The sequence below is a fragment of the Pristiophorus japonicus genome, chromosome 8 (assembly GCF_044704955.1).
Source record: "Pristiophorus japonicus isolate sPriJap1 chromosome 8, sPriJap1.hap1, whole genome shotgun sequence".
Taxonomy (NCBI): Eukaryota; Metazoa; Chordata; class Chondrichthyes; family Pristiophoridae; genus Pristiophorus; species Pristiophorus japonicus.
Genome location: NC_091984.1, coordinates 19489570 through 19515640, shown reverse-complemented (window position 1 = coordinate 19515640; position 26071 = coordinate 19489570). Strand labels below are relative to the sequence as shown.

The following is a 26071-nucleotide window of genomic DNA, read 5'->3' as shown; positions in this document are numbered from 1 at the left end:
TGCTCCACTTAGCCACTGCTACTTCCCTGGGGCAGTTCCTCAGCAATCCTGGTAATCTGTTGGAGGACAGTTTGCTGGACTTCTGTGACACCCTGCAAGCCCCTTTCAACACTGGTGTTCACAGCCACGCTGGCAGCAGTCTGAGCTTGCAGGATAGATATCTGAGCTTCCACTGCAGCACCCAGACGTTGGGTGGCTTCTGCTTGTACTGCAATGGAAGCTGAAACTTCGGCCATCAGATGCTGCATCATGGTTGGGTCCACAAATACGCTAATGGAGTTGACCATCACTTCCATGTTGCAAACGATGGGCTCCAAGCTCTGCGCAAAGCCCTGTGCAAGGTTGGTTCCAGACTCCTCCATGCTCCTTGACATTGCACGCAGGTTTCTGGCAGGCTTGCCAATGCACCAAGCATTTCATTGTGCATTCCCATCAGCCTTCTTTTGTAGGCCGCCCCATTGAAGTCCTCATCTGAGTCCTCTTCAGCAGAACTCGTGTCTGACCGTGGCATCCAGCAAGCTGCCACCCGCACCTCCCTTTCCCCCCGCCCTGGATGCAGTCCACTCATGCCCGGTGACTCACCACGTTCAGTTCCTGCGTCTAACTTATCCTTTAAAGTACGCAGAGTGTCAGTGTCTGAGCTGGTGGCTGTGAGTGTGAAATCGAATGACGGTGCTGTGTCTTCTTCCCTCACTGCCTTCTTCCTCTTCCAGTTCTTGCTCCTCCACCACTGCCTGGCCAGGGTGCAGTTCTTGGTGATCTGAAAGGAGAAAGGTTGTGGGGTAGGGTTGTGGTGAGGAGAGGGTCGTAAAGTAAGAGGTGCATGCTTACACCAACTGCAGCTTGTAAATCCGAAGAGATTGTGGTATGAGGGGGAAGTGGGATGTGAGAATTAGATATCACACTACCATCACCTTCGATTGTTTCAGCCCTGCCGCTGGACAAGGGCTCAGTGATGACTGCTTCAATAATCTCTAACTCCGTCTCCTCCATGGGGCTGAGGAGATGCTGGCACACCTGTGTCCCTGTGGGTAGCCCCGGCTGCCTCCGGTTATGAGCTGGCGTGTCCTGCAAAAGAGCGAGAGGTGTGTCAGTGAGTGTGGTGCAATGTGTTTGGGTGATATGCCTGTCATGGTTAAATAGCTGGCAGTGTGTGAAAGCTGTGAGGTGTGGGTGTGAGGCTTGCAGCAGTGTGAGGTGAGGTGAAGCTATGAATGTGAGGTATGAATCGTGCTTGATAGAAATTGCTGGTAGCTCAGCGATGGGGGTGCGATGCATTGAGCAGTGTGTGAGGCTAGTGATTCGGTTGTAAGGATATAGCTTTTGAAGATGAATTCACTGACCATGACCACTCGTGTGAGGTCATTACACTTTTTGTGGCTCTGTATCTAGGTCCTAGGGGCTACACCGCTGGCATTCACTGTGATATCTATCTTCTCCCATTGCCTTCTCACAGTTTGTAATGGAGGGCTTCCTGGCCCCTTGTGGATAGTGGACCTGTCTCCTCCTATCCACCTGCTGACCAAGCCCTCCAGTGCTGCGACCACGAACCTTGGAGCATGCTCTCTGCCCTTTTGTGCCTTTAATGAGTGTTCCTCTTGCTCAGAATATTTTCCCCAGCAACATCCAGCACCTGCTCCAGCCAGAATGCACCTCCCCTTTAAGAGGTGCAGGCTGGCTTTAAGAAGTGCAGGCTAGCTTTAAGTCTTGCTAGCCTTGCACAAACTTGGATCCCCTGCTGAGGCCTGAAGCCAGTCAACAGCGCATTAAATGCTGGGCTGCATGCTACTATCATTTAAATTAGCAGGAAGTTTACATCCTGTCTGCATCAGAAGGAATGGGCATGGGTTAATTGTGTATCATGATCCCTGCACTCATTTCTAGTTCTAGGCCGAATTCTGCAGTAGTAGCAAAATGTCCGAGGTTGGCCTTGGAGAACATTGGGCCCTCATTAACGGTTAGTAAAATGTGCAGAGGGAAGAGATACGAGGGGAAGGCTTTAAATTATATCCATGGTTTCTTGGATAGAGGGAACAATAAAGAAGAAACAGTTAGCGTTGCACAGACATATTGAGAGGGATTACCTGATGAAAGTCGTTTTGCGAGGACATAGTAGATGAGTGTATTCACATATTAACCAGATATAGGTAGAACGCATTGGACATAATAGCATCATGTGAGAGGTTGTGATTAACCCTCTATGACACACTGGAGCTCCTAGGGATTTTGACCTAGTCTTGCTGCAACTAGAGTAAGCAGTTAAGATGAGACACTTGCAACCTCCAGATGAGTCCTCTGTGTGTGAGTTTGAAACTTTAAAAGCATAAAATGTTTTTGCACTTTCTGTTTGAGGGACTGACTCCAAATCGCTTCTGAAAGATGGTATCAGCCACACAAAGAAAACAATGCTATGATTGCAGAAAACATTTTTTTTATTAGTTTAGACCAAAATTAGGCAACAATACAGGTTCAGAGCCAAGTAGAAAGAATGCGAGCCCCTCAGTGACAGGTCTATCCCACCAGATTCCACTCATGAGCCAAGTTGGCTGGTCAATCATTAACTGTGCCTTGACGTACTGTGGATCAGTCTGGCTCAGGTATCAGATTGTCAAGACTGCGGTCTCCAGTTGACTTGTTCAACACTTCCATTACCAGTGAGAACAACCCAAAGAGACCCAATTACTTCTCCAATACCTCTACCTTCCAACAGTGACTCCACTTCAAAAATACTTCATGGGCTATAAAGCGCTTTGGGACATCCTGAGGTGGTGGAAGGCGATATATAACTGCACATTCTGCCTTCGTTCCTTCCTACCTCCCACAAGAGGATAAGCAAATAGTTAGGAGGTGAATTCTTCTGATTGTCCTCTGTAAGTTTGGTTGAAGAGCCCAGGTAACCCCAGAAATATGGTGCAAGTATTGTTAATACCATTTTTCTGGAACTTCCATGAGTATCTCGCTAGGCATTACAGCAGATGATGGGGACAACCACCGTGGATTTTCAAGCCCCCCCAAGTGTATATGTGTATAAAGTGTAATTTAATTATGTTTGGATTTTAAGCCTCATTAATTGCATGCTGCATGTTTCTACTGTAAGTTCATTACGCTTTAGCTATTTATTATTCTTCATCTACGAAAATTTTCCTTTGGCTTTTTCTGTGCACAGTGCAAGTAGTGATCCCAGCTATCAAACATACAATAATTGCAACAATGGCTACAATCATAACAATCATCGATATATTAATACCATTTGGGTGCTCAATCAAAGGCACAAAGACGGAAGCCTTGGCTACATTAGACAATTCCGAATATGCATTGACTTTATCGTATGCACGGAGAGCAAAGTAGACAGTTGTCCCATTGTGCAGTTCTGTATTCTCAGGAACAATTGTAACTGTTTCCCTGGAGCCATATGGTCGTGGATTCAAATTGTCCAAATTAACCAGTGCAGCGATTGCAAAATTGTCCCGTAGCTGTAGTAGGTTGTCACTCATTCTCATCTCATAGCGAGAGGCTAAGAAAAATAAAAAAAATAAAATTGAAAATGAATAAATCCATTCACATATGATTGAAAATATCTGCATCTTTTCCTACTGAAATAAACCACTGACAGGTTGCTCACATATTGACTTTTGGTGGAGAGTTCAGCATTGCTGTTATCTTTGTATCTGCTGCTGTAAACCTCTCCGCCTCTCCACCTCTCCTCCACTAAGACACTCCTTAAATTTCTTTTTGCCTCTGTGATCAGTCTTTTAGTCACCTGTCCCAATATCTCCTTATGTGGCTCAATTTCAAATCTTGTCTGATTACACTCTTGTGAAGTGCCATGGGATGTTTTACTACGTTAAAGGTGCTATATAAAAACAAGATGTTGTTGCTGATTGTCAGAACATCATACTCAATGTCTGATATAATTTCAAGACAATGTGCACCCTTTCCCTTTTCTTCTGTTACTCTTCAGGATTTTCCTTGGTCACATTCCAATGATAAGTGGTGTATCCTGTTTCATTTTTAAGTGTGTATGTGTGTGTATGTGTGTATGCGTGTGTGTGCATGTGTATTGTGTGCATGCATTTGTGTGTGCATGCATGTGTGTGTGTGTGTGTGCATGTGCATGTGTGTCGGTGCATATGTGTGTGTGTGCATGTGTGTGTGCATGTTTGTGTACATGTGCGCATGTGTGCGTATGTGTGCGCATGTGCGTGTGTGTATGTATGCGCGCATGTGTATGTGTGCATGTGTGCATGTGCATGTGTGTGTGTGTTTGCATGTGTGTGTGTGTGTGTGTTTGCATGTGTGTATGTGTGCATGTGTGCATGTGCATGTGCATGTGCATGTCCATGTGCATGTGTGAAACATAGAAATATAGAAACATAGAAATTTACAGTGCAGAGGGAGGCCATTTTGGCCCATCGTGTCCGCGCCGGCCGACAAAGAGCCGCACGGCCCTTGGTCAGCAGCCATAAAGGTTACATATAAACCTATATGAACAATGACGGAAAGGCAAAGAGCATCCAGCCCAACCAAGCCGCCTCACACAACTGCAACACCCCTTATACTGAAACATTCTACACTCCACCCCAACCGGAGCCATGTGATCTCCTGGGAGAGGCAAAAACCAGATAAAAACCTAGGCCAATTTTGGGAGAAAAAAATCTGGGAAAATTCCTCTCCGACCCATTCATGCGATCGAAACTAGTCCAGGAGATCACCCTGGCTGTATTCGATTCCCTGCAGTGCTTACCATTATATCTGCGCCATCCAACAAAAGGTCATCCAGTCTAATTCCAATTACCAGCTCTAGGTCCATAACCCTGCAGGTTATTGCACTGCAAATGCCCATCCAACCATCTCTTAAAAGTAGTGAGGGTTTCTGCATCCACCACTCTTCCAGGCAGCGAGTTCCTGATCCCCACAACCCTCTGCGTAAAGGCCCCCCCCTCTCAAATCCCCTCTAAACCTTCCACCAACCACCTTAAAACTATACCTCCTCATGCTAGACCCCTCCACCAATGGAAATAGACCCTTACTATCCACTATGTCCAGGCCCCTCAATATTTTATACACCTCAATGAGGTCTCCTCTCAACCTCCTCTGTTCCAATGAGAACAAACCTAGCCTATCCAATCTGTCCTCATAACTAAGGTTCTCCATTCCAGGCAGCATACTAGTAAATCTCTTCTGCACCCTCTCTAGTGCAATCACGTCCTTCCTATAATACGGCGACCAGAACTGCATGCAGTACTCCAGCTGTGGTCTAACCAAAGTATTACACTATTTAAGCATAACCTCCCTGCTCTTATATTCTATGCCTCGGCCAATAAAGGCAAGCATTCCGTATGCCTTCTTAACCACTTATCCACCTGGCCTACTTTCAGGAATCTGTGGACAAGCACTCCAAGGTCCCTTTGTTCATCTACACTATTGTGGCCTACCAGTTAATGTGTATACCCTTTCCTTATTAGCTCTCCCAAAGTGCTTCACCTCACACTTCTATGAATTAAATTCCATTTGCCACTGCTCTGCCCACCTGACCAGTAGATTGATATCCTCCTGCAGCCCATGACTTTCCTCTTCATTATCAACCACATAGCCAATTTTAGTGTCATCTGAAAACTTCTTAATCATACTCCCTATATTAAAATCTAAATCATTGATATATACCACAAAAAGCAAGGGACCCAGTACTGAGCCCTGCGGAATCCCACTGGTAACATCCTTCCAGTCACAAAAACATCCATCAATCATTACCCTTTGCTTCCTACCTCCAAGCCAATTTTTGGATCCAACTTGCCACATTGCCCTGGATCCCATGGGCTTTAACCTTCATGACCAGACTACCATGTGGGACCTTATCAAAAGCTTTGCTAAAGTCCATATATACTACATCGTATGCACTACACTCATCGACCCTCTTGGTTACCTCCTCAAAAAATTCAATCAGTTTAGTCAAACACGATCTTCCCTCAACAAATCCGTGCTGACTGTCCCTAATTAATCCTTGTATTTTCGAATGCAAATTTATCCTGTCTTTCAGAATTTTTTCCAATAATTTTCCCACCACTGAGGTTAGGCTGACAGACCTGTAATTACTCGGCCTATCCCTTTTCCCCTTCTTAAACAAGGGTACCACATTAGCAGTCCTCTGACACTATGCCCAAATCCAAAGAGGACTGGAAAATGATGGTCAGGGCCTCTGCTTTTTCCTCTTTTACTTCGCTCAATAACCTGGGATGCATTTCATCCAGGCCGGACTTATCCATTTTCAAAGCTGCTAAATCCATTAATACTTCCTCTCTCACTATATTTATTTAATCCAGAATATCACACTCCTCCTCATAGCAATATCTGCATTACCCCTTTCCTTTGTGAAAACAGATGCAAAGTATTTGTTAAGAACCCTCCCAACATCTTCTGTCTCCACACAAAGATTACCCTCATGGTCTCTAATAGGCCCTACCCTTTCTTTAGTTACCCTCTTACTCTTAATATATTTATAGAACATCTTAGGGTTTTCCTTAAGTTTATTGGCCAAGAATTTCTCATGCTTTCTCTTAGCATTCCTAATATCCTTTTTAATTTTGCCTCTTAACTTCCTGTGTGGATATGTGTGTGTGTGTGCATGTGTATGTGTGTGTGTGTGTATGTATGTGTGTGCGTGTGTGATTGCATGTGTGCATGTGTGCATGTGTGTGCGTGTGTGTGCATGTGTGCACGTGTGTGTGTTTATGTATGTGTGTGCGTGTGTGTGTTCGTGTGTGTGTATGTGTGTGTGTGTGCATATGTATGTGTATCTGTGTGTGTGTGTGCACGTGTGCGTATACATATGCGTGTGATGAGACAGCAGCTGATTCCAATTCACTTTCTGATCACTTGGTCATGATTTTGACTTCATGACTGTCCAATAACAGAATCTGTCTTAATTAAGATCCCTTATCGCCCAGAACTGAGCAATATGGAATATTTCGTAAAGCAGACAATTTGAAAAGGCAACTTGGTTGACTGACTAAACAACATCTTGGTTCGATTGTAACACTCTCACCTCTCGGTTGTGAATTCAAGCCCCACCCCCGAACTTGAGAACATAGTCTAGACTGAACCTCTGGTGCACTGAACTCTGTTTCTCTCTCCGCAGATGCTGCCTGACCCACTGAATATTTCCAGCATTTTCTGTTTTTACTTTGGTGCACTACGTTGTCAGAGAGACTATCTATCAAATGAAACAATAAATTGAGATCCTGCCTATTCAAGTAAATAAGACAATATACAGTGGTACTATTTGATAAAGAGCAATGAAGTTCCCGAGGTTTCTTGACCAACATTTATCCCACAACCAACATCACCGAAAGCAGATTTACTGGTCAATTATTTCACAGCTGCATACAGTCACAACACAAGTCACAGCCATAATGGAGATGATTACGTAACTGCTGTAAGTAACAGGGATTGATTTACACACGTAATTTGTATTATGTAACTATCCTCCACTCATCGCATTTTGCTGGAAAAACAATCCTGCTGCACTCAGGAGACTCTGTTTTATTTTGTTTGTTTCTGGGATGTGGGCGTAGCTGGCAAGACCATCCCTAATTGCCCTTGAGAAGATGGTGGTGAACCGCCTTCTTGAATCGCTGCAGTCCGTGTGGTGAAGGTGCTCCCACAGTGCTGCTATGGAGAGAGTTCCAGGATTTTGACCCAGCGACAATGAAGGAACGGCGATGTATTTCCAAGTCAGGATGGTGTGTAACTTTGGGGGGAACTTGCAGGCGATGGTGCTTCCATGGGCCTGCTGCCCTTGTCCCGTAGAGGTCGTGGGTTTGCGAGGTGTTGCGGAAGAAGCTGCGGTGAGTTGCTGCAGTGCATCTTGTAGATGGTACACATTGCAGCCACGGTGCATCAATGGTGGAGGAAGTGAATGTTTAAGGTGGTGGATGGTGTGCCAATCAAGTGGGTTGCTTTGTCCTGGATGGTGTCGAGCTTCTTGAGTGTTGTTGGAGCTGCACTCATCCAGGCAAATGTTACTTGCCACTTATCAACCCAAGTCCGTATGTCATCCAGGGCTTGTTGTATTCAGGCATGGACTGCTTCATTATCTGAGGTGTTGCGAAGTGAACACTGCGCAATCATCAGTGAACATTCCCATTCATGACCTTATGATGGAGGAAAGGTCATTGATGAAGCAGCTGAAGATGGTTGGGCCTAGGACACTGCCCTCAGGAACCCCTGCTACGATGTCCTGGGGCTGAGATGATTGACCTCCAACAACCACAACCATTTTCCTTTGTGCTAGGTATGACTCCAGCCAGTGGAGAGTTTTCCCCCTGATTCACATTGACTTCAGTTTTACTAGGGCTCCTTGATGCCACACTCAGTCAAATGCTGCCTTGATGTCAAGGGCAGTCACTCTCTCTGGAATTCAACTCTTTTGTCCATTGTCATGTATCCAGACATGTTTACTGCTTGTACTATTATACATGATGTGCCACCAGAGTTTTCATGGGAAACTTGTACACCGACTGTATGGTCACTAAGGTGTGTCACCAGAGGACACTGCAATGGGAGACTTGTAGGTTTCCTGTACAGGTGTGCTAGGCCTAGTAAAAAAGGCAGGCCACCAGGTGTGATCATCACTCTGGAGTTATATAAAATGGACTAAGGTCACTACAGTTCAAGTGCAATACATTGCATCGTGGAGTCATTATCGGAGCATCTAAAGACATATCATCCATGTTTGGACCAAGGCTGTAATGAAGTCTGGAGCTGAGTGATCCTGGCGGAACCCAAACTGGACATTGGTGAGCAGGTTATTGGTGAGTAGCGGTTGATAGCACTGTCGATGACACCTTCCATCAGTTTGCTGATGATTGAGAGTAGACTGATGGGACGGTAATTGGCCGGATTGGATTTGTCCTGCTATTTGTGGACAGGAAATACCTGGACAAATTTCCACATTGTCGAGTAGATGCCAGTGCTGTAGCTGTACTGGAATAACTTGGCTAGAGGCATAGCTTGTTCTGGAGCACGTCTTCAGCACGACAGCCGGGATGTTGTCAGGGCCGATAATCTTTGCTGTATCCACTGCGTTCAGTCATTTCTTGACATCATGTGGAGTGAATCAAATTGGCTGAAGACTGGCTTCTGTGATAGAATCGTGAATCATAGAATGGTTACAGCACAGAAGGAGGCCATTCGAAAGGGACATTAGCTGAAAGGTATGATTCTGTGAGCATGCCTATGTCAGGCTGTTGCTCGACTAGTCTGTGGGAGGACTCTCTCAATTTTGGCACAAATCCCCAGATATTAACAAGGAAGACTTTGCAGGATCCCTCAATCAATATAACAAAAAAACAGATCGCCTGGTCTTTATCACATTGCTATTTGTGGGCGTTTGCGCAAATTTGCTGCCACATTTCGTACATTACAACAGTGACTACACTCCAAAAAGTACTTCATTGGCTGCAAAGTGCTTTGAAAAGTCCGGTAGTCGACTGGGCTGGGTGTGCTGTTGTCATGTCCAAAGCCAGTGCCGAGGTTGATGCCGGGTGGTCCGTCCGATTTTATTCTTATTATTGTTTCTCGTAGTGATTTTGTACCAGTGTGGCTTGCTAGGCCATTTCAGAGGGCTGTTAAGAGTCAACCACATTGCTGTTGGTCTGGAGTCACATATAGATCAGATCAGGTAAGGACAGCAGGTTTTCTTCCCTAAAGGCCATTAATGAACCAGAAGGGTTTTTACGACAATCCGGTATCACTATTACTGATGTTAGCTTTTTATGCCAGATTTTTATTTATTTAACTGAATTTAAATGCCCCAGCTGCCGTGGTGGGATTTGAACTCATGTCTCTGGATCATTAGTCCAGGCCTCTGGATTACTAATCCAGTAACATAGGGCCCAAGTTTCGAGCCACGCCAAGAACGGCGCAGTCCCGACCTGGGCGCCCGTTTTTCGCGCCACAAAGTGCGCCTAAAAAAAACTCCGTATTCTCCACCTCCCTGCAGGTCCTCTGGCCCTCGGCGCAGCGCAGCACGAGCTGTAGGGGGCGGAGCCAGGTCCCTGCGCCGAAAACAGTGCCGGGACCTCTGCACATGCGCGCTACAGTGGCCGCGCATGTGCAGTAGCTCCAGGCGCCCAAAACTGTGTGGGAGGGGCCGAAGCACGCAGCCCCTAGCCCTGGCTCCTGCTTCCTCCCGACTCCAGCTTCCCACCTCCCGATCGGACCCGACACCCGCTACCCCCCCTCCCCCCGCCCCCGGACAGGACCCGACACCCGCCCCCCCAACCCCCGCCCCCGGACCGGACCCGACACCCGCTCCCACCCACCCCCCCCACCCCCAGACCGGACCCTTCACCCGCTCCCTCCCCCCCCCCCGCCCCCGGACCGGACCCGACACCCGCTCCCCGCCCCCCCCGCCCCCGGACCGGACCCGACACCCGCTCCCCCCGCCCCCGGACTGGATCCGACCTGACCTCCCACCCCCCGAACCGAACTGAACCGACCTCCCTCCCACCACCCCCCCGACCCGACCCAACGCCACCTACCTGTAAATCTGGTGCTGGGGACGGGCCCTGCCCGAAGTCTCGGGCCCTGCCCGATCAGCCTCCCTCCCCCTTCTCCTTCCCCCCAACCCCCAATCTCCTTCCCCCCCCAATCTCCTTCCCCCCCAATCTCCTCCCCCCCCAATCTCCTCCCCCACCTAATCTCCTTCTCCCCCCCATCTCCTTTCCTCTCCCTCTTCTCCCCCCTCCCCCTTCTCCCCCCTCCCCTTCTCCCCCATCCCTCCCCCACTCCCCCTTTCCTCCCCCCTCCCCCTTCTCCCCATCCATCACCCCCTCCCCCTTCCCTCCCCCTTCTCCCCCTTCCCTCCCTCTGCTCCCCCCCTCTCTCCCTCTACCCCCCCTCCTCCCCCTCCCCTCGCTGTCAGAAATACAGACACTGACAGACAGAGAATGAGAGACACACAGACAGACAGAGAGATGGAGACACTGACAGAGACACACTGAGGGGGGCATCCCAGCACGCTGTTGGAGGGCTCCCGGTGCTGCAGTCGGTAAGTAGAAAATGTTTTATTTATTGATTTTTTAAAAAATTATTTCTTATTAATTTTTTTTGATTGATTTATTGGTTGATTTATTGATGTATTTATCATTTATTATTGATGATGGCTCTTTATTTGTAAAACTGAAGTGTTTAATGTGTGTAAACTTCCCTTTAAACACCTCCCCCCCCCCCATTCCCTACGCCTGATTTGCAACCTATGCCTGATTTTCTAAAGTGTAGACAAGGTTTTTTCGAGCATACAAAAATCTTCACTTACTCCATTCTAAGTTAGTTTGGAGTAAGTTTTCACTCACGAAACTTTGAAATCAGGCGTAAGTGGCCGGACACGCCCCCTTTTGAAAAAAAATTCTGTTCCAAAGTGAAACTGTTCTAACTGACTAGAACTGGAGCAAACTAAATGACGAGAATTCCGATTTCTAAGATACTCCTTTCTACACCAGTTGCTCCTAAAAATCAGGAGCAAATCATGTGGAAACTTGGGGCCATAAACTCTATCCTACCGCTCCCATCGGAACTGTAGTTTATGATTAATTTAAAGCCACAAGTCCAGGCCTGCCTCCAACTCATTGGCTAACACATTGGTGTCATTGTTCATTCCGTTCTTTGCTCTGTCACCTCAGCTGCCGTGTCTGCTTACATAACAATAGTGATTGCACTTCAAAAGCAACGAGCTACCTGGAAATTTCAACACCCAAACAGGCCATTGAGAGCGGGTCAGCATTTACCCTCCACGTGAGAAAGTAGTTCTAATCTCATTTAGCCAGTCACGTTCCTGTATCCCTTCGCCCTCTTTTCCTTCATCCATCTATCCAATCTAATCCTGAATCTTGACTTAGTTCTTGCCTCAATCACTGAGCCTGAAATGAATTGCACAGCCTCACAACTCAGAGGAAATGATAAAGTGCTGTATAAATGTCATTTCTGTCTTAAAAACATTTCACACCATTGTCTCTTCCCCTTGGTGCCTCAAATCCTTCCTATTTGATTTATATTTGTTTATTTTCTCATGCCCTTTAGGCCCTCTTCTGTCTCGATCCTCTTCTCACATCAGACACCATAAATCATCCCTGGAAACGGAACACAGGCAGCCAATGCCACTGGTCTAACATACCATACCAACATCATACCAAATCACCAGGGCTTAAATTGCCCTTCAATATTCCCTGGTCCCTCTCTTCCTGTGGGTAGGTGCTTTTCTTCGCTGTGTGATATCTCCGCTGGTCAGCAGAATCCATCAACTATCTGTTCAGTTCACTCTTAGAAAGAAAGATTCTTTATAAGTAACTTGAATTCAACAACAGTTACCTGTTCCCTGATCATAGTCCTCTCCTGGCGCTGTCCATTCCAGTTTAACTTTATCTTTAACTATTGTTGCTTGAAGGTCTGTGATTTTACATGGTGGAAAATCAACAATGGGTGTTCCCACGGGAACTGAAATTACTCCTCCTGATTTGACCCTGCTGAAGTCTCCTAATTTAGCGTCAAGATCTTCCTCATTGACTGGAGGTCTTGGTGGATTTGCTTGAATATTGCCTACATGAAAAGAAAGACATGCATCTCTTAGATCCAGACTACATAGTCTTAACTAGTGCCACCCTTTAACAAAAAGGTCCATCAGGTCTTGGTCTACAGGACTGGCCTGCAATTTCCCACAGGATAAGTTCCTGATCTTGGCTCAACAGTGTGGGGGAGGTAGTGAGTAGAAGCTCATCGCTTCCTCACAGGGGGAGGGACAATCACATCTTGACTAGCCCCAGGATCCTCTTGTAGTTGTGGAACAGCAGCAGAAGGCCCAAAGATCGGTTTTATTCTGACTTTTTCCTCTTTGTCTTAACCTGAAATTTAATTTGACTCTTAAAAAATTCTTAAACGATGCACCTTTTTTTGAAGATAATATCTTCAGGAAGTGTATAATACTGGTTGGCACTGGAGATGGAGAACCGTCATCGATTCCCAACAGTAAGACACATAACACACATCAGAACAATCTTCCCTACACACACACCATTATTTGCCTTAGGGCTTGATATGGACTTTAAAGATGGATATGAAATCCTGCGCTTTGTTATGAGGAACTATAAGCATTATGTAAGTTCACTGCATGGTGCAGGTAGGAGCCCAGAGAGTTAACACTCAGTTCAGAAAGCAAACTTCCAACTCAATCGTTCACCCTGGTGTAAGTTCATACACCACCGCAATAGCGTCTCTACATATTCTTCTTTGCCACTGCCCAATATGTATTACCATTTTCTGTGTATCCTGGTATGTACAAGGCACGGCCTCCTCTTCTGATAGCCATTCTTGTCATCCCTTCCTTTCCCTGTACATGCACTTTAAGGTTGTATCTTCCAACTTCATTAACATGTAGGAAATATTTGGAGTAAACCCCATCATGCCTGTTCATATCAGCACCTAAAAGCAACAAATGGTAAATAACTGTAAACTGAGAGGAGCACGGAATACTAATATTACGGATAGCACTTGTTCAATCCGACAAAATGGAGGCTCCGACTGTCACTGTATGGATATTCACTGATGACAGCTGGGACGAGTGTTGTATTGGGGGGGGATGGTGAGGGCGGGGGGGGGGGGCTGCGGGGTGGGGTGGGGAGGAGTGATTTAAAAACAAAATCAGTCTTCACCTGGTATTCTTCAGCCTGCTCCTGGGATTCCTACAGGCCAAAGCACTCTGTTCAGCAACCCTGAACCCTGCCCTGAGTCAACAAACTCCTGCCTCATTCACCTGGCTACGTGAGCCTGTACTTTCTGTATGCAAGCCCAATTAGCAGATGCTGCCTGACTGGGAGAGGGTAGGTGTAGGGGAAGGGTGGGGTCGGTGGAGGTGGAGTGCTGAGTATGTAAAGAGAAAAAGGTTAGTAAAGACAAGCGTAGGCCCCCGGCAGTCAGAATCAGGGTAAGTCATAACGGGGAACAAAGAAATGGCAGACCAATTGAACAAGTACTTTGGTTCAGTATTCACGAAGGAGGACACAAACAACCTTCCGGATATAAAAGGGGCCAGAGGGTCTAGTAAGGAGGAGGAACTGAGGGAAATCCTGATTCGTCGGGAAATTGTGTTGGGGAAATTGATGGGATTGAAGGCCGATAAATCCCCAGGGCCTGATGGACTGGATCCTAGAGTATTTAAGGAGGAAATAACGGATGCATTGAGTCATTTTCCAACATTTCATAGACTGGATCAGTTCCTATGGAGTGGAGGGTAGCCAATGTAACCCCACTTTTTAAAAAAGGAGGGAGAGAGAAAACAGGGAATTATAGACCGGTCAGCCTGACATCGGTAGTGGGTAAAATGATGGAATCAATTATTAAGGATGTCATAGCAGCGCATTTGGAAAGAGGTGACATGATAGGTCCAAGTCAGCATGGATTTGTGAAAGGAAAATCATGCTTGACAAATCATGCTTGACAAATCTCCTGGAATTTTTTGAGGATGTTTCCAGTAGAGTGGACAAGGGAGAACCAGTTGATGTGGTGTATTTGGACTTTCAGAAGGCTTTCGACAAGGTCCCACACAAGAGATTAATGTGCAAAGTTAAAGCACATGGGATTGGGGCTAGTGTGCTGATGTGGATTGAGAACTGGTTGGCAGACAGGAAGCAAAGAGTAGGAGTAAATGGGAACTTTTCAGAATGGTGGGCAGTGACTAGTGGGGTACCGCAAGGTTCTGTGCTGGGGCCCCAGCTGTTTACATTGTACATTAATGATTTAGATGAGAGGATCAAATGTAGTATCTCCAAATTTGCAGATGACACTAAGTTGAGTGGCAGTGTGAGCTGCGAGGAGGATGCTATGAGGCTGCATAGGTTAGGTGAGTGGGCAAATGCATGGCAGATGAAGTATAATGTGGATAAATGTGAGGTTATCCACTTTGGTGGTAAAAACAGAGAGACAGACTATTATATGAATGGTGACAGATTAGGAAAAGGGGATGTGCAACGAGACCTGGGTGTCATGGTACATCAGTCATTGAAGGTTGGCATGCAGGTACAGCAGGCGGTTAAGAAAGCAAATGGCATGTTAGCCTTCATAGCGAGGGGATTTGAGTACAGGGGCAGGGAGGTGTTGCTACAGTTGTACAGGGCCTTGGTGAGGCCACACCTGGAGTATTGTGTACAGTTTTGGTCTCCTAATTTGAGGAAGGACAGTCTTGCTATTGAGGAAGTGCAGCGAAGGTTCACCAGACTGATTTTCGGGATGGCGGGACTGACCTATCAAGAAAGACTGGATCAACTGGGCTTGTATTCACTGGAGTTCAGAAGAATGAGGGGGGATCTCATCGAAACGTTTAAAATTCAGACGGGTTTAGACAGGTTAGATGCAGGAAGAATGTTCCCAATGTTGGGGAAGTACAGAACCAAGGGTCACAGTCTAAGGATAAGGGGTAAGCCATTTAGGACCGAGATGAGGAGAAACTTCTTCACCCAGAGAGTGGTGAACCTGTGGAATTCTCTACCACAGAAAGTTGTTGAGGCCAATTCACTAAATATATTCAAAAAGGAGTTAGATGCAGTCCTTACTACTCGGGGGATCAAGGGGTATGGCGAGAAAGCAGGAATGGGGTACTGAAGCTGCATGTTCAGCCATGAACTCATTGAATGGCGGTGCAGGCTCGAAGGGCCGAATGGCCTACTCCTGCACCTATTTTCTATGTTTCTATGTTTAACCCCACCCCTCTGACAAGGACCAGACCAGACCTCCACCAACCCTGTGGCAGGGAGCTTGCTGCAACATTACAAAAACAATTTTTCCCTCATCTTCAATTCTGACCTGGACCGTCAGGTGGGCCCCACTTCCACCAGTTGTCAGGGAGATACTCCACCACCCTGTCTCCAGCCCGTTGCCCCCACCCCACACCGCCAACCTCCAAAGCTAACCCAAGCCATAAAACCTTTCTGTACTTCCTTTGATATATACTTTTCATGGAAAGGAAGCTAAAATGAGATATTCCCACATTTCGGATACTTACAATAGAAGTACACTTTCTATTTCACAAGAATCATGTACCCTACCTAGCCCGTCATCAGTAAGGTCCTGTTCAACCGGAGAACCAGTGGGACGTTCAATAATTGCTGTCACTTTCGCAAACAGGACTGGTAAAAATCCATGGCTGACTTCCGCATAGATTATCATCGGGCTAGTTGAATCCTTTTGGGCGATATACGCATTGACTGTGATTGGGGGAACATTCTCATCTGCTGCTCGGGATGTTACCATGATAGTTATAAACTGTTCGGTTCCAGGATTCAGGATTCTGTAGAGCCAAGTTCCTGTCTGGGAAACAAATATTCAATGTTAATTTTTGAACAGATAGGAGCTCCCTCAATGACTTGTTCCATCCAGTCCAGGAAAGTCCCAAATTCGATTGCTGGTCCGGGCTGACTGAGCTGATCTCAGCCGAGGCTCTACACTTGGCCTCAGTTCCGCTTGTTGGGGAGAGAAGGAATGATCAAGGCAATTACCCCTGAGTGCTTTCCAGCCAACGTCACTGGAGATATGTGTGAAAGACAAATGAACTCAGGACTGGACTTAACCATGTGCCTTCCATGGCTTAAGTCCCAAGGCTGTCATTCAGATGGAATTAATGATTCCTCGTTACCCAGCTTTCTCACCAATGTACTGGAAGATGTATCAAGCAGAAGTGATACATTTCACATTGTGGAAAGGAAACCAATTGCTTCATTCAATTTGGACTGTGTACTCAACAGATCAATGACAGACATCATAAGAAAGCCTGATGTGTAGAATGGGGACATAGGGCTAGAGTTTTATTTTTGCATGCTTAACGCCCACTTAACGACCATTTTACAGCTGAAATGACATATATCATCCATTTAGCCACAAAATGGAAACTGACGGGTATTTTTTGGAAACTTATCGCTGAGCATTACTTTCTCCATGTGCGTAACGCCGGGAAAAAATAATACCGCCCGCCCACTTTTTTGGGGCGGAATCATCAGAATGGGCGAAATCAACGCCCATAATATCGCCCAGCGTCACTTTCACCACCCCGCACACATATCGGTCACAATATCGCTCACCCAAAAAACTGCCCAGAAAAAGTGGGACTGTTCTGAACTAAAGCCAATGGTGTGGCTGCCATTTTTTAAATCGCAGGTCGCTTCATTCAAAAGGCTGCTTCAACTTCGGGAGAGTTTGCACTGACTCTAGAGTTCTTCTCAGGTGAAGTGACCATCTCAACAGACATATTTTCAGATTCTGGACTATTGGTGATTTACTCTAGGTGTATTTTAGTGAGGAAATTATTGCTTCTGATCAATCGCTATTATATTTTCATTGCAATGGGGCTAGCCATTTCTCAGCCTGTATCGATTAATACACAGATGCTGCAGAGTGCAGATAGCTCAATGTGTGATGCACATCATTATGTCCCCAGTTTAAGACATGCAAGAATGAGGAGGAGGGCCAGACCATACACATCCTGCACGTACAGGGAAAAGAGGTCTTACCTTGACATGTTCGACCACACCTGCCTTTGGAGACTGCGCTTCCACAAGGTGATGATCAATGAAATATGCGAGCTCATCAGGCCACATATGCAGCATGTCATCAGGACATCAGTGTCGGTCGAGATCAAGGTCATCGCTGCATTAGCCAGGTCACGGAGGCCCTGTACGTGAGAAGGGCGGGCTTCCCCATGACCACGGAGGCTCATCCTGACAGGGCTGGAGCATTCTACCGCATTGCTAAGTTCTCAAGGGTGCAGGGAGCAATACAGTGCACTCACATCGCCATGCGGGCACCTTCTCAGGACTCGGAGCGTTTTCATAACAGAAAAGGATTTCACTCCCTGAAGGTCCAAGTAGTTGGCAACCACAACCAGATCATCAATGCAGTGAATGCCAAATGTCCGGGCACCTTCAATGAGGCTCACATCCTGTGTGAGAGTGCTGTCTCTGACATCTTTAAGAGTCAGCCACAAGGACAATGCTGGATGCTTGGTGATAACCGATATGGCCAAGCCACCTGGCTGATGACCCCCTGCATGATACCCACACCGAGGCCGAGAAGCGATACAACCAAAGCCACAGAGACACATGCAATGTGGTCCACAAAACAATGAACTGTGTTTAAGCATCGTTTCAAATGTCTGGACCACTTAGAAGGGAAGTGTTATGAATGAATAAAGAGTCTGGACAGATACTGTGAGCTCAAATTAAACTGTGACAGTCTCCAGAGTGCCTCTCCAGCCTATGAGGCCTCCTTAAGTACAGGTGCTCCCAAGGGATTGTGGGATCCCTTGGGACTCCAGGGGATGAGCCCTCTGGTGGTTAAACAAGGTATTTACAGGTTTACATATATAACAACACTCCCCCCACACACCACCCCCCTCCCCCCACCAAAGTCAATAGTGTAACTATTTACAAGGTGAGTCAATCTGGGGCCTTTCTTTCCACGGTTGATTGTCTCAGTGCAAATGCTGGTTTTGGTGAGTCGTTTGTTGGGCCCTCGCTGGGCTGCTGTGCAGCTGGCCTTGCTGGGCTGCCTGGTGTGGTGACCCCTGCTGGGCTGCTGCGGGTGCTGGGTTCTGCTTCATGGTCAACCGCTGTGTCGGTTGCCACTGGTGTGTATGTTGGGGGGGTCAAAAAAGATAGAGTCTAACGTGGGTTGCTCTGTATAGTCCGTGAATTTGAGTTTGATTTAGTCCAAGTGTTTCCAGTGGATGAGTCCATTTGAAAGTTTGACCCGAAACACCCTACTCCCCTCTTTGGCCACAACAGTGCCGGGAAGCCACTTGGGACCTTGTCCATAGTTCAACACAAATACAGGATCATTAATTTCAATTTCGCGAGACACATTTGCGCTTTTGTATTATGTATTTTGTTGAAGCGGCCTGCTCTCTACCTGTTCGTGTAGATCAGGGTGGACTAACGAGAGCCTTGTCTTAAGTGCCCTTTTCATGAGCAGTTCAGCGGGTGGAATCCCAGTGAGCATATGGAGTCTCGTGCAGCAAACTAAGCAGGACTCGGGATAAGCGAGTCTGCAGTGAGCCTTCAGTTACCCTCTTCAAGCTTTGCTTGATTGTTTGCACTGCTGTCTCTGCCTGACCATTGGATGCTGGTTTGGATGGGGCAGATGTAACATGTTTGATCCCATTGCAGGTCATGAATTCTTTGAACTCGGCACTGGTGAAACACGGCCCGTTGTCGCTCACAAGGACATCAGGCAGGCCATGCGTTGCAAACATGGCCCACAGGCTTTCAGTGGTGGCAGCGGACGTGCTTGCTGACATTATCTCACATTCAATCCATTTGGAGTACGCATCTTCAACCACTAGGAACATTTTACCCAAGAATGAGCCTGCATAGTCGACATGGACCCTAGACCATGGTTTGGAGGGACAAGACTATAAACTTACTGGCGCCTCTCTGGGTGCATTGCTTAACTGTGAACATGTGATACATTTGTGCACGCAGGAATCTAAGTCTGCATCGATACCGGGCCACCACACGTGGGATCTGGCTATCGCTTTCATCATTACAATGCCTGGGTGGGTACTGTGGAGATCACTGATGAAAGTATCCCTACCCTTTTTGGGTACCACTACCCGATTACCCCACAGAAGGCAGTCTGCCTGTATAGACATTTCATCTTTGCGCCGCTGGTACGGCTTTATCTCTTCCTGCATTTCTAATGGGACACTGGACCAGCTCCCGTGAAGCACACAGTTCTTTTACTAAGGACAGTAAGGGGCGCTGGCTCGTCCAGGTTCTAATCTGTCAGGTGGCAACAGGTGATTGCTCACTCTCGAATGCTTCCATTACCATAACTAAATCTGTGAGCTGTGCCATTTCCACCCCTGTGGTGGACAATGGCAGCATACTGAGAGCATCGGCACAGTTTTCTGTGCCTGGCCTGTGGCGGATGGCGTAGTTGTATGCGGACAACGTGAGTGCCCATCTCTGGATGGGGGCCGATGCGTTGGTATTTATCCCCTTACTTTCAGAAAAGAGGGCTATCACTGGCTTATGGTCAATTTCCAATTCAAATTTGAGCTCAAATATATATTGATGTATTTTCTTTACCCCATAAACACACACTGACGCTTCTTTTTCAATCATGCTGTAGGTCCTCTCAGCCTTAGACAGACATCTGGATACATAAGCAACCGGTTGCAATTGCCCAGATTCATTAGCTTGTTGCAATACACACCCGACACCATATGACGATGCATCACATGCTAGTACCAAATGCTTACATGGATCATACAATACAAGCAATTTGTTTGAGCATAACAGTTTTCTAGCTTTTACAAAGGCATTTTCTTGGCTTTTACCCCATATCCATTCGTCTCCTTTATGCAGTAAGGCATGCAGTTGTTCTAATAGTGTGCTGAGACCCGGTAAGAAGTTACCAAAGTATTTCAGGAGTCCTAGAAACGACCGCAGCTCCATCACGTTCTGTGCCCTCGGTGTGTTCTCGATTGCCTCCGTCTTCGAATTGGTGGGCCTGATGCCGTCCGCTGCGATTCTTCTCCCCAGGAACTCCACTTCAGGTGCCAGGAAAACGCACTTTGAGCATTTTAACCTGAGCTCCACGTGGTTGAGTCGAGTAAGAACCTCCTCCAGGTTCTGCAGATGCTCGACTGTGTCCCGACCTGTAACCAAGATATTGTCCTGGAAGACCACCGTGCACGGGACCAACTTCAGTAAGCTTTCCATGTTTCTCTGGAATATCGCCGTGGCCGATCGAATCTCAAACGGGCATCTGTTGTAAATGAAGAGACCTTTGTGCATGTTGATGCAGGTGAGGCCCTTTGATGATTCCTCCAGCTCCTGCGTCATGTAGGCCGAGGTCAAGTCCAGCTTCATGAACGTCTTTCCTCCCGCCAGCGTCGCAAAAAGGTCGTCTGCCTTTGGTAGTGGGTATTGATCCTGCAGGGAGAAACAATTGATAGTTACTTTGTAATCACCACAGATTCTGACGGTGCCATCTCCCTTGAGGACTGGAATAATCGGACTGGCCCACTCGTTGAATTCGATCAGCGAGATGATGCCCTCTCGTTGCAGCCGGTCCAGCTCGCTCTCCATCCTCTCTCTCACCATGTACGGTACTGCTCTCACCTTGTGAAGGATGGGTCACGCTCCCGGAATTAGGTGGATCTGCACTTTTGCTCCTTGGAACTTCCCGATGCCTGGTTCGAACAGCGAGGGAAATTTGTTTAAGACCTGGGCACACAAAGTGTCATCAGTGGGCGATAGCGCTCGGACGTCGTCCCAGTTCCAGCATATCATTCCCAGCCAGCTCCTGCCGAGCAGCATGGGATCATCGCCCAGTTCTACCCAGAATGGTAACTTGTGCACTGCTCCATCGTAGGAGACCTTTACAGTAGCACTGCCGATTACGGGAATCAGTTCCTTTGTGTAAGTTCTCAGTTTAGTGCGAATGGGAGTTAGGACTGGCCTTGAGGCCTTGCTGCACCACAAGTTATCGAAAGTCTTTTTGCTCATAATGGACTGGCTCGCGCCCGTGTCTGGCTCCATTGACACCGGTAGTCCATTTAAGTCAACCTTCAGCATCATCGGGGGACACTTTGTGGTAAATGTGTGCATCTCATATACCTCTGCCTCCTCGGTCTGAGGCTCTGGTTCATTGTGATCCGCCGTGGATCTGCAACATGGTGGTTTGCAGGATTAGCAGGGTTTGCAGCTCGCCTGCACATACATTGGAGATGTCCCATTGTTCCACAGCCCTGGCAAACGTATCCTTTGAAGTGGCATGAATGGAAATGATGATCATTGCCACAGCGCCAACAAGGTTTTAATGGCCTAGCATTCATCACCCTTGATGGTGGACTCTGAGAACTCTGCGGACGTGCAGCTACAGGCATGTGAGGCCTGCCCTGTACGTTGCGATTCAAAAACAACACCACTTTGTTCACAAAACTTGTAGCAGCAGTCGTGTGCTGAGAGATTTGCTTAGTATTGTCACTGGTGGCAATGAATGCCTGGGCTATCGCTATGGCTTTACTCAAGGTTGGAGTCTCTACAGTCAAAAGTTTGCTAAGTATCACTTCATGGCCAATGTCAAGTACAAAGAAGTCCCTGAGCATGTGCTCCAAATGTCCTTCAAATTCACAATGTCCTGCAAGGCGTCTTAGCTTGGCAACATAGCTCGCCACTTCCTGGCCTTCAGACCTTTTGTACGTGTAGAACCGGTACCTCGCCATCAGAACGCTTTCCTTCGGGTTTAGATGCTCCCGGACCAGTGTGCACAAATCATCGTACGATTTTTCTGTGGGTTTCGCTGGAGCAAGCTGATTTTTCATGAGGCCATACGTTGGTGTCCCGCAAATGGTGAGGAGGATCGGCCTTCGTTTGGTAGGGGTCACTTCTCCTTCCAGCTCGTTGGTCACGAAGAATTGGTCGTGTCGCTCCACAAAGGTTTCCCAATCATCTCCCTCCAAAAATTTCTCCAGGATGCCCACTGTTCTCTGCATCGCAAGGAGATCGTCATCTGTATCTCGTCGCCAGTTGTTATGTATGAATAAAGAGTCTGACCAGATGCTGTGAGCTCAAAGTAAAGTGTGGCCTTTGTCTTTTATTACAGGTCTCCAGGGTGCCTCTCCGGCCTGTGAGGCCTCCTTAAGTACAGGTGCTCCAAGCAGCTAAATTCGAGGTCGTGTACGCCATGCTGCATAATCTGGCTATCAGGAGAGGCCAAGGATTGCCAGAAGGGACTGCTGCTCCACCTCAGGAGAGAGAGGAAGAGGATGGCGAGGGGCTGGACACTGACCTCGGGCCAGACAATCAGGCTGGCTATTCAACCATGCCCACTACCCCCTCCAGACCGCAGGAAAGGGTCTGTGGTGGCTACATAGCTGCAAGACTCTTATGTGAGGAGCTGATATCTGAACAATTTGCCTGAACGAACGTTGCTGTGAGTGACAATGCTGACACACTGCTGTGTGTGTGCAGCTCAGACATCAATGGTGCCCATCACCTTGGTGCCAGTTAAAGTTTAAGTTGATTCAAGTTAAGTTTTATTTAACCTTTTCATGTTAAGGAATCACTAGTGTGTAACGGTCCAGCTATCTGAGACAATGCGCAACAAAGTTATGTTCAATAACATTTTTTTTATACCAACATTGGTCTGAAATCATAAATATCACAGGCAAAAACACCCAACCCCTGCCTTCACCCCACTTTTTCCACCATTGACATCAATCAAATGTTCAACATGTCCAGCAACACAGAATACAAATGCAAGGCAGGAGGTTGATTCCCTCCCCCCCCATACATTACAACAAATTGCATACACTCAGATGGAGATAGAACACAGCCATCACCTGCGGACATGCACCTCACTTTCCTTCCCCCCCTCCCTTTCTTCTCCACCTCTACCCCTTCCCCTCCTCGCTCCATGGCGCCTGGCTGAAGAGCTCCTCAGGCGGTGCCTCATTGGGGGGGATGAAGGCAGAGGTGGTGGTTGCACGGGTACGGGAGCGGGGGGTGCCGAGGAGGCAACATTCTCTGATGCAGAAGCAGGATCTTGGTCCTTGCTCTCATCTGTTGTTTGCAATGGTGGTGCGGTACCTAGGTGTGGAGTGCCGTGCTCTGGGACCACTGGGAGGCCTGTGGCAGCAGTGTTCCTGGCTATCACATCCAGGGCTTCCGCGATCCTCGGAATGTACTCGGTCATGGTGGCCAGCTGTCAGGATATGCCCCCCAATGCTTCGATGAGCTGGTCACAAATGTCTAAAGTCCTCCTGGACAACTGTACCATCTCTCTGCTCTCAGGTCGCGCTCGTGGACCAGACCTGTCGTGTCCACGAGGCCTCCACAGGGTCGGCGCCGTCCTGGGGACAAATGGGGTGCCCTGTGACAAGGTGCTTGGGGCTGGTACCTCCAGAGTGGAGGCAGGAATGACGGAGGACCACTAGATGGCCTTGGAGTGGAATGGCTTCTGGAGCGTTGTGATTGTAGGTTCCTCGAAGTCCATGCTCTCATCCATTGAGAACAGACCCAGTGGATTAACAGGCGAGAATCGGAGCTCCTCAGCACCAGGTGTAGGATCGTCCGGAGAGTCGGGCCCCGCGCCCCCACCTTCTGGCCTCTTTGATCTTGCCTGGGGCTGTGCTGCTGGCTGAGCTGCAAAACACAAATGAGGTTATTTAGAGGAGAAGGGGATGCCAGGGTCACAAGGTGAGTCCAGCGTTACACACAGCATGTGCACGACAAAAGCACCACCGCTTTCAAAATCATCACACACATCACATTTCATGGCCATCAACACATTTGCATTGCAATGATTTTCATTAGGCCAACATTATTTCGAGGACAATTTTAGAAATCATCTATCATATATGATTGGTCGGATATGAGTGGGTGTGGCCTCTATTGATTTTAAATCATGCACTGTCCGGGGCTGCTTCCCCACGAGTGCGAGCGCCCGCTCCTCCATCTCAGTGATGTCGTTGGGGACTGGTGGCCCCACACCCGTTCATCTCTGAATGGACTTCATCGTTGATAGCCTCTTCTGTAAATGTTGACAGGATGACATGGCATGAGATCATTGTGTGATATCATTGCTAGGTACTATCACAGAGACTGATACAACACATAACCGACAGATGTAATCATGATCATTATAATTATCATTCTTTACCTAAAGACGTGCACTGTGACCGTAGGCTTTGAGTAAAACATTCCCGGTAAAAGTAAAAGACCACACATCTGCTGATAGTCACTCATGACTGTTACAAGTCAAATTATATAAAAACATAAGTACATGTAAATCAATGTAATACTTACTCTTGCGGATCCCACAAGTTCATTCCATCGTTTGCGACATTGGTTGCCCTCACGCACGCCTTTGGTCGCCGATGTGACCATCTCTGCCATCTCAGTCCATATTTTCTGGTAGGCCTTTGGGGTGGACTTCCCATGCCCTCCCTGGGTCAAATCACCCCAGTGTAACTCGACCTCCTGCAGAAGGGAGGCATTTGCCTCGTCCCAGAACCTCCTCGCTCTTCTGCGCCCTCCAATGTGCTCCTCTCCCACCTCACTGCTCTCACTAGCGTCAGTCTGCACAGTGTGCTGTGATGCCTCCTCCTCTCCCTCCATTATAGGCCAAATTCAGCCAAATATGTGACTGGTAACAGCTAATTTTTGTTTCCCTATTTACTGTAAAGCTCTAAACTCTCCCTCCTTCCTCCCAAAGCAGCCACACCACATCCACACATGCCTTCATAGAAACATAGAAACATAGAAAATAGGTGCAGGAATAGGCCAGTCGGCCCTTGGAGCCTGCACCACCATTCAATAAGATCATGGCTGATCATTCCCTCAGTACCCCTTTCCTGCTTTCTCTCCATACCCCTTGATCCCTTTAGCCATAAGGGCCATATCTAACTCTCTCTTGAATATATCCAATAAACTGGCATCAACAAATTCCACAGGTTAACAACTCTGAGTGAAGAAGTTTCTCCTCATCTCAGTCCTAAATGGCTTACCCCTTATCCTTAGACTGTGTCCTCTGGTTCTGGCCTTCCACAACATCTGGAACATTCTTCCTGCATCTAACTTGTCCAGTCCCGTCAGAATTTTATATGTTTCTATGAGATCTCCTCTCATCCTTCTAAACTCCAGTAAATACAGGCCCAGACTAGAAATAGTCCCTCTCAGCTCCCTCTCTCTGTGTCTCCTCTTCTGTGCATGTCATGATGTACCTTGACCTCCTGAATCACGGGAATCGAGCGTTGCCGTGCCGTTGCTAAGGATGGCGACACTTTACGGCAGGAGGTCAGCAAGATTTAATGCTACTGCCCATTTCATATCACTCGCGGTAACGCCCAATTTCAAAAATGGAGACTATGTGCTTTGAGAAAGGGCGCGAAGCCGGCGATCTGAAAACCCATTTTTACCGCCCACGCCCATTTTTGAGCGATAAGCACAAAAGTATAAAATCTAGCCCTTAATAAATTAATAACTTTATTTATATATAACTTTTATTTATATAGCACCTTTAA

At 47.3% G+C, this 26071-nt stretch overlaps 1 protein-coding gene across 1 annotated transcript in view; it reads right to left on the bottom strand.

Moving 5' to 3' along the window:
• Nucleotides 1-629: 629 nt before the first annotated feature.
• The window catches only part of LOC139269109 (calcium-activated chloride channel regulator 1-like), a 78855-nt gene continuing 53413 nt past the window's right edge, over nucleotides 630-26071 (bottom strand). Inside the window, exons 11-16 of the mRNA XM_070888213.1 lie at nucleotides 16092-16353; nucleotides 13306-13473; nucleotides 12367-12594; nucleotides 3135-3514; nucleotides 915-1068; nucleotides 630-760 (exon numbers count right to left, since the gene is read on the bottom strand). Coding sequence (XP_070744314.1) covers nucleotides 630-760; nucleotides 915-1068; nucleotides 3135-3514; nucleotides 12367-12594; nucleotides 13306-13473; nucleotides 16092-16353 — 1323 coding nt within the window. The remainder of the gene's footprint in view (nucleotides 761-914; nucleotides 1069-3134; nucleotides 3515-12366; nucleotides 12595-13305; nucleotides 13474-16091; nucleotides 16354-26071) is intronic.